At 32.1% G+C, this 9,569-nt stretch overlaps 1 protein-coding gene across 1 annotated transcript; it reads left to right on the top strand.

Moving 5' to 3' along the window:
• Positions 1-3,236: 3,236 nt before the first annotated feature.
• LOC114320341 (E3 ubiquitin-protein ligase ATL6) lies at positions 3,237-4,684 on the top strand. Its single transcript, XM_028267498.2, has one exon. It carries the CDS (start codon positions 3,292-3,294, stop codon positions 4,414-4,416), a length of 1,125 nt encoding a protein of 374 aa, XP_028123299.2. The 5' UTR covers positions 3,237-3,291; the 3' UTR covers positions 4,417-4,684.
• Positions 4,685-9,569: the final 4,885 nt, after the last annotated feature.

Below are 9,569 nucleotides of genomic sequence, written 5' to 3'. Positions count from 1 at the left end.
TCATGATACATAACCAAGCATATAGGGCTGAGCAAGTGATCCGTAAAATCTGTAATCCGATCCAGTTCAGTCCAATCCGATAGGTTTGAATTGATTTTTTGAATCCGCGGTTCGGTTCTGGATTGAAGAATTAAAAATCCGTAGTTTACGGATTGGTTCCGGATTGAACTCCACGGTTCCAGATTGGAATCGATCCGAACCGTATACAAATAGTCTATATTTTTATTATACATCCTCCCCCATAGTATATTCTCTTAATTCTATATAAAATCTAAACTCAAACCTAAAACCGTATAATATCTTCTTTTATTACTCTTGTTTGTTGGTTTTTAGTTTTAAGTTGTAATGGTTTAAATACTTATAGTGAAACCAATTTTCTTATGGTTGTTTAAATTTTAGAATAGTATGTCGCTATTATAGAAAAATATGTTGCTATTATGGAATTAATATAGCGCTATGTTTATATTTTTATAAAATTAAAGTGTTATAAATATATTTTTGTTATTTAATTATGTGAATCCGTGGTCCTAAATCGATCCAATCCGTATTTAAATGGATTGGTTCGGATTGGTTCCATGATTTAAACGGATTGGATTGGTTCCAATTTTTTAGGAACCGTAGATAGCGGATTGGTCCTGATTTTATCCCAATCCAGTCCAATCCGGACCATGCTCACCCCTACAAGCATGTACACATTAAAACCAGCTACCAATCTCAAAATAACAATAATGAATCCAAAAAAAAAATATTCATAAAAGTCTTCACCAAAAGTAATGTGTAATTCAAATTTAGGCCTTGTTTGGCAAGTGACTATTTTAGCTAAAAAATTAAAAAGTTGCTAAAAAAATCAAAAAGTCAAAAATTCTCTTTTCTCTCTACTTTTTGCACATCTTTTCGTAAAAAGTTAAAAAGTCATCATAAACATAACTAATTTTTTTTACATCATATTTTAGTCAAAAAATTACTAAAAAAACATGTTCCCAAATGAGGAATTAGTAAGTGTTAATGTATTATAGAAGAGTAAAATTTAAAGGGTCAGGCTTCTCTTCAGTTCGCAATCGGATTGGAACGTGTTGTTGGGTTCGTGTGAACCTACCATGAGTCTCGTTTCGATAATTCGTTCCGTTCAATGTGTATAACTCGTCGAGTGCTTCATTTATGTAAAATATCAAGTTGATCGGATATCAGTGGCCACTTGATTGGATCAAATTTCTATCTGTGATAAATATAATTTTCAAAATAAATTGTTATAAAAACTTAAACCGATCAAGTAGTTATCGATATCCGATCAACGTAATTATTTACACGAATAAAATATTTGACGAATTTTACACATTAATAGTTCAAATTATCCAAACATAGCCTGTGATAGTTCCACAGGTCTAACAGCACACTATAGATGGAAAACAAGTCAGTCCAAATTTTAAATAGACCTCATCTTTTAAAAAAAAGAAAATTATGAATAAAATTTTTGAGTTTATAAACGGCCACAAACCATCACGGCAATTAAGAATCATCATTTTACCCAAAAGCGCGTTGCTTGATAATCTTTTACTTGAATCAAACTCGTAGTGTCTGTTTGGCAGAACTTAAAAGCAGCTTATTTCAGCTTTCAGTTTAATTTAAGTTATTTTGATGTGTTTGGTTTAGCTTATAGCTTATAACTTTTTGGAAGTCAGAAATCAACTTATTCTTTGAGTAGGGCAGGAGATGCTTAATTTATAAGTCAGAAATCAACTTATGTACATAGTTATAAGTTATAAACTGTTTAGTCATAAGTTATAAGTACTTTTCCACAATTCTACCAAACAGGACTGTAGTCTGATGAAGTTGGGCTTGCCATAAGAGCCTTTGTTCCGGCAATGGTCCCCTAAATGTTGTAACCAAGTCTATATCGTTGGCCTATGGGAAGCATCAAACCAAATTGGCCACATAAAAAATACTAAAAAGATAAGCTTAAGAAAAAAATAAAAAATAAAATAAATAAATAAATAAAAATAAATAAATTCTTAACCCCTGGTCTTGGTCAAACCTATTGGGAAGACTTGCATTTAAGCCTACGTTGGTTCTCTTATGAAATTAGTTTTCAATCAAAAAAATTTTTAAATTTATAATTAAATATATAATTTAAAATTATTTAAAACTCAATTTAAAAAGTACTTTTAAAATTTATATACAAATATACAATTCAAAACTCTTTTTAAAATTGAAAATTAAACTATTTTCAAATTCAATTTAAAAAAAAATCAAAACAATTATTTTTTATTTTATTTTTTAAAACTATTTTTAGAATCATAATATAAGTGTGAAGTCGTGTTTTAAGTTACGAGTTGAGTTTTGAAGAAAAAAATTTATTTGGTTATGAGTTTTGGAAAGAGTTTTGAGTTGTATTTTAAGTTTTTTTTGGATTTATTTTTCTTTAAATATTTAAAATTTTTCATAATTTTATTTTTAGGGTAAATATTTATTTATTTATTTTAATGTGCACTATATCTCACACATTTGTGTGTTGTATTTTTTAAAAAATATTTTAAATATTAAAAAAAAATTAAAAAAATTCTTTTTAATTTAAATATTTTATTTTATTTTATAAATATATTTTTAAGTATTTTAATTTTTTTATTATGTGTTTGGTTACGATTTGAGTATAAAGTTTTGAAAATAGTGTGGAATTTCAAGTTATGTATTTAGTTATAAATTTTGAAAATAGTTTTTGAATTGAATTTTGAGTTATGTGTTTCGTTACAATTTGAGTGTGGAGTTGTATTTTGAATTTAAAATTAAAAAATTAAAAATTTTACAAAATAAAATAAAATATTTAAAAATATAAAAATAAAAATTATATATTTAAAATAAAAAATAAATTTTTCTTAAATATTTTTTAATATTTTAAAAAAATAAATCCAAGAAATTCAAAATTCAAAAGTTCAAAACTTAAAATATAACTCAAAACTTTTTCAAAATATAAAGACTCTTTTCAAAACATTTTTCGAAACTCATAATCAAACAAATTTTCTCTTTTCAAAACTCAATTTACAATTTTACACTTTAATTATAACTTTACACTCAAATTATAATTTCAAAACTAAACCAAACAAACCCTAGATCTAACAGGCCCAACCCGTTAGGAGAGTAATATTGAACTTGGGCACTAACCCGGCCCGGTGAGGACCCGCACCTATTTTGCCGCCGAAGTGACAAATTTCAATCATACGTATGTCCAAAAACATATTACTCTAAGTTGGCCCCACCACCCCAAGATAATCAATTGTAAGAAAACCAACGTTAAAAATGTTTGCTTCATTCACTATCTACTCACATCACCTGATGAAAGAAAATGACACCCTTGAGTTTCTTCCTCTCTTCTCACTCCATCATGGCCTCAGTTGGGTCTTCATCCCCACCTCCACGCTTCTACTTTCTCCACCGTGCGCCACCGCACAGTCATCGCCTCCGCCACCTTACCCCTTCGTCAACAGCAATGCCGGAGTGAACCCAACAATGGCCATCATACTCGTCTGCTTCATCAGCGCCTTCTTTGTCATGGGCTGCATCTCCGTCTACATCCGCTACTACGTCGAGCGCCGCATCCTCGCACGATTCGCCCTCAGCCCCGGATGGCTCTCCCGAGTGGCGCGTGGGCTCGACTCGGAGATACTCGAAACGTTTCCTACGTTCATCTACTCCGAGGTCAAGGGTCTCAAGGTCGGCAACGCCTTGCTAGAATGCGCCGTGTGCTTAAACGAGTTCGAAGACGACGAGACTCTCCGATTACTCCCCAAATGCTGCCACGTGTTCCACCCCGACTGTATCGATTCCTGGTTGTCCTCTCACATCACTTGTTCCGTTAGCCGAGCCAACCTCGTCCCCAAACCCGGCGAAACTCGGCCTTTCACTCTCCCGAGTCAAGATTCGGATTCCGAGTCAGAGATTCAGGATTGTGAAAACTTGAATTCCGATGATTTGATCCCGACCATTCAATCTCTGGAGATAGTCAACGTAATTCAAACGCCGATTAATCGGAATAGTACGCCGAGGAAGAAGCTTCGGAGGTCGAACACAACGGGTCACTCGGTGGTGAAACCGGGAGGGAATTGCGAGAGGTTTACGCTAAGGTTACCGGAGGAGGTACGGAATAGGTTGGTGAACTCGTCGAGGTTGACGACGACGAAGAGTTGCGTGGCCTTTCCGAGGTCGAGGAGTTCGAGGAAAGGGTACAGAAGTGGGAGTGAAAGGCGGCCAGACCGGTGGGGCTTTATTGTGACGCCGCCGTTTTCTTCTAGGGCCCGTTCGATCCGGTCGCGTGAGGAGTCGACGGCGACGACACCGAGGACTCTGTTGAAGAGCGTAACGTCGCCGTTAAATAGGCTGTTTAAGAGGACGGAGAGTAGTAGGGATAACGTTAACGAAGGGTAACGGTCGTTTGATAGGCTAAGGTTGGGAGATGATCAAGTTTAGGCTTGATAGGTAGACACATTTTTTTGTTTGTGTTTGCTCCTGCGACTGACTCTTTTGTTTTTATTTTATTTTATTTTATTTTATTTTTATTTTTGGTTTTTTATGGATAAAATCCATTTTCACACAATCCACTGAAACTTTGTAGGCTTGAACGAAATGTAAGCTTATGTTTAAATCCTCGCTTATTTATGAACTAGAGATTGCTCGTGCCGGAAGACACTCACAATAATTTTTTTGATATCACGTGTTACGAAATTTAGTAGTAATAAATCAATTTATAATGATAATATTACTCAGATTTAAAACTTCACCTATAAGAAATTGAAATTGTTTCTACACATTGAATTAGCGAAAACATTTATAAATTTCAAATAACAAATTTTAAAATTAAAGTCCAAAAAATGAATTATATATTTCAATGTAACATAAGCAAGGAATCTAGAAATATTTGCTAAACTTAAAGTCTAAATAGCAAATTTTAGATTTTTATCCACGTCAAAATAACGCATATATACACTATAGCAAGTTAGAATGGGATAACCTTCAATAAAAAAAACATTATTGAATTAGTATCGTTTTTGCTTTATCAAATTTCAATGCCTTCAAATAAAGGTCAATGAACATTTTGGTACAAAACAATCATCCTAGCTAACCCAAAAAAAATAAAATAAAATAAAAATAAATAATTAATCATTTTGTTTAGAATGAGAGAGCCAACCAACAACACACATGTAGAAGCAGCATAACCCAACGTTTCTAATATGGATCAGTCACCTGCAATAAAATCACTCGTTTAAATCCGCTTTAAAAAATCAATAGCTATAAAAAATTGCATCAAAATACATATGAGAACTCGGAAGAAATTGTAATGAAGAATAATTGCATCAAAAGAAACTGTAACATGAAAAATCGCATCAAAATACATATGAGAAATACAAAAATCAATAACTATGAATTAAGAAGAATTAAACATACCTATTGTGGTCAACTGAATTATGTCATTCAATGATGAAGTGAGAATAGACATATGTATCCATTACTAAAGTAAACAAATGAATAGAAGAGCAAATAAATCATACAAACCACCAAATAGAATTAAACTCAAATTTTGTAAGGGGAGCGAATAATTAAACTCAAATTTTATTAAGACTAAGAGTCTTGTTATAAGGAAGAAGAATTTTTGAAAGTTGTAAAATCAAACAGAATTAAATTTTAAAACAATTAAAGCTTACCTTGTGTGAAGATCCTTTTTTGGATGATCATGCTCCTTTGAATTTCTATCCCTGTAATAATGCATATCTCATTTTCTAGTTGAAGCATTATGTATAACAATTAGTAGGCAACAAAAAAAAGAATCAAACTTGAAATCAATGTTAATGGACAAATCTAACTAAAATTAAACCTAAGGTTCATTAAATAAAATTAACTGTACTATTTTTTTAAACAAAGATCACAACCAAATACTTATAAAAGATACTTACCACAATTGAAAAATGAAAGAAAGAATGAAATTGAATGAAACGGAACAGTTAGAAAGAGAATGAGAAAAACATAATTAATACTCCAAATGATATAAATAGAATAGTTACATAGGGGATCTAAATTAAACACAATAAAGATAGGTTTTCGAAAATCAGTACATGAAAATTGATTTTAGAAACTCATTTAGAAACCCATTATAATAATTGCGTTGGTTCATTTATCATTTTCATATTTTTGAAATCAAAATCATTTAGAAACACATTTAAATCTAACTCATTTTAAAAAATCATTACATGAAGATAGGTTTCTAAAATCTAAACCATTTCAAAAATTCATTACATGAAATTCACGGCTTTTCCTCACCTCATACCCAACACCACCTTTGCCTCAAACCAATTAATTGACCTGCCTACTAAAAAAAAGAAAAGAAAAAGGGATTAGTTAGTCTGTATGCTTTGTAAGTGATTGATAACATGCTACTTATTAAGTGAGGATAGAGAAAAGTGAAAAAAATAAAACTTTATTGTAAACACACCCAATAAAACTTAAGAATATAAAACTTTATTGATAGCCTGTGCCTGAAGGCATGCCCAATAAAACTTTAGAATATATTTTAATTTTATTATAGACAAAAACCAAAGTGTAAGCTTCACATCAACACTGAAGTGTAAATTGCCTGCTAAACAGAGCACACAAACCAAAGCTATTGTACACATGTTAACGCTTTATGATCCCAAAAAAAAAAAAAAAAATTATTAAACACCAGATAAAGCACACAAGCAAGTGTTTTGCAATCCCACAAAAATTAAAATTAAACACCAAACAATGCACACCAACCAATATTCTGCAATATAAAAATATTAAAATTAAAATGGACACTAACCAATACTCTGCAATTCAAAAAAATTAAAATTAAAATGCGCATTAGTTAGTGCTCTACAATCTCACCAAACAATGTACACCTCCAAGTGCTACTACTATGAATCACATTTTAACAGTTCTTTGCAAATTATAAACCTGAAATATAGTGAGAAAAATAGAGAAAAAAAAAATGCACTGCTATATTTTTTTTAACCACAAAGCACCCCATACACTACAAGAATTTACACATTTGGCGACCACTTTTGCCGACCAAAAAAATTCTGGTCGCAAAAAATTGACATTTGCCTACCAAATTAAAATATCGTAGCTGAAAATTTTTAATATTACCGACCAAATTTTTTTGGTTGCAAATAAGTAATTTGTTGCGACCAAATTACATTTTTGTCGCCAAAAATCTGGGCGGGATAATAAAATCTGGGCGACTGCTGTATGATCTTTCAGCGACTAATATAATTTGGTCGCTGATAAAAAAACGACGTCGTTTTGGTATCTAAATTCGCACACAGCCATTAGCCGACCAACAGGTTGGTAGGGGATAATTTACTAATTCAAACACATCTAAATCAGAAATACGCGCCTCTTTCACACACCTCAGTCGAATTCGATCAAAGCTCAGTTGCGCCAATCACCTCACCTTACCATCGACCTTGCCGTCCGCCGTCGTCGCCTCTCCACCGTCTGCGCCTCCGTCCGTCTTCGCCATTTCTGTTTTGTCTTCTCCATTTATGATTCATCTACGTATTTTTTTCAACTTATAATAGGAAATATCTGTTTATATATCTGTGTCTCACGTTTTCTCTTTGATTTCCATTATTTGGATTGGCCGCCGTTGCTGCTAAGTGCAGGTGAGCTTTGTTTATGTGTATTTTGGCATATGTCTGTTTGGTTGCTGAGAAAATTTAGGAAAATAAAAGCAGAGAGTTTAGATTTTAAATCTGATAATGTATTTTTCGTTGCTTTTTAAGCTTTTGAGTGAACTGAGGAAAACTGAGAAAATAAAGTTTGAATCTTTAGTGTCTGGTTGAATCTTCGTTCCCTACCACTGCGCTGGATTGTCTGGATTTCTTTTTATTTATTTATTTTGTATTTCTCTTTCTTTATGTATATTTCATAACTTCCTATATCCTTCATTGCTGATAAATTTAGAAATTGAAGAGAAAATAGATTCTCTTAGACCAAAGATTTAAGATTCAAACTCTGTTTCTTTGATTACACACGTTTTTTCAGCAACCAAGGGGGTCATTCTTAGATTTTGGGTGTATGTTCTGTTTTCCAAGTATTGTTTGTTTTTCAGGTTGAGTCCTTTGTCATTTCTATGTATTTTTGTATGATTTCTTTGTTCAGATAGTTTGAATTCAGCTAATTTTTTATTTGGGTATTGTTTCTTGCTTTCGTTTGTTCTTTTTTCTCTTATTTATTGTTCTGAAAAGATGAATGCTATTATTTCTTCACCAAGGTTTTAAATTTTTGGTCAATATCTGCCATCTGAAGGGTGTCCCCCTTTTGATTTTTTTTATGGGCTATTGCAAATTAGGGTTGTTTCAGATTTTGAGTTTTTACTTCTTGGACAATGTAGGTGCTTTCCAATTCTGTGTAAGTTTGGTTTTCTCCTTATTTTACATTTGAGAAATCTACTCACCCAAATTTTTTGTCAAGAAATCTCCCCAGAAAGGAAAATTGTGTTTGAGATTTAGTTGGTGTATTGTAGGGTCCATGCATGGAATGAATCTGGATTTTAATGTTTTTGGGTAAAATTCTGGATATAAATTTTGGGTGTGTAATATTAGTGTTCTGCATTGTTATAGTAAAATGAATGGATCTTGTTTCTTTTTATTTATTTATTTTATGGTAATTATTTAGTTGTTACTTTAAGATATATTTTCACATGTAAGTGTTGCAGATATATTCACCTCGTCCGGATTCAATTCCTCCTAGATGGGTCTTTCTTGCACATGGGTTGCTTCTCTTCTTATATCAAGTCTACTTAAATTTCCCACAAGCAGTGTTATCATATGCTTCTGTCCTGCTATGTGCTTGCAGTTTATGTTCATACTTGCTTGTCTTGGATGGCTTGATGAATTATATCTTTTGGGTTTCATTAGTGTTATCTCATTTATTTCCTTGTGCCCTTTTTTCTTTTTAAAAAAATTTCCTTCTCCTCAATGTGATGGTATGACACCTATAATGATTGCTCTTTGGTCTTTCGCTGTCATTTGTACTTGGTGCAGACAGAAATTGTACAGTTCTACACGATTAATTGTAATGTGCTAAGTATCCTTGAAGGTTTTAACTTAGGAAGGAAAATACCATTCTTATTGTCTTTAGTAGAAAGTAGCAATTCAATAGCATAAGGCATGAACGTTATGTGATTTACTTTTATACAATGGAGTTTAAACAAAATTTATGTTATTTTATTTTTATTTTTATGTTTTTGATGCATGGATCTAAGTATCTTTTCAATAATATGAAAAAGGTTGTCCTCTCTCTCGCTGATATTGTTTCGGTGCCTATATATAAAAATGCAATTTGAACCTATCTACTGGTAACCTGCTAGACTTTAATGGTTTTTAATAAACTGAATGGCTCTATGTAAATACTTTTGCAATGTGCATCAAATGATTGTAGTTGCTGGAGAAACTTATTCCCAGCAAATGATTGTAAAAAATTCCCATCTCTGAGAGTGAAACTTACATGAGAGTGGAATTTATACATGTTTCTTAGTTTTAATACTTTTGCAATGTGCAGCA

Source organism: Camellia sinensis, chromosome 6 (assembly GCF_055761805.1).
Source record: "Camellia sinensis isolate YWXY chromosome 6, ASM5576180v1, whole genome shotgun sequence".
In the NCBI taxonomy this organism is placed as follows: Eukaryota; Viridiplantae; Streptophyta; class Magnoliopsida; order Ericales; family Theaceae; genus Camellia; species Camellia sinensis.
The sequence above is the reverse complement of the archived record's forward strand: the minus strand, read 5'-3'. Positions and strand labels throughout refer to the sequence as shown.

Coding starts and splice junctions, on each gene's coding strand:
- LOC114320341 (XM_028267498.2), top strand. CDS start 3,292: ATGTTTGCTTCATTCACTATCTACTCACATCACCTGATGAAAGAAAAT.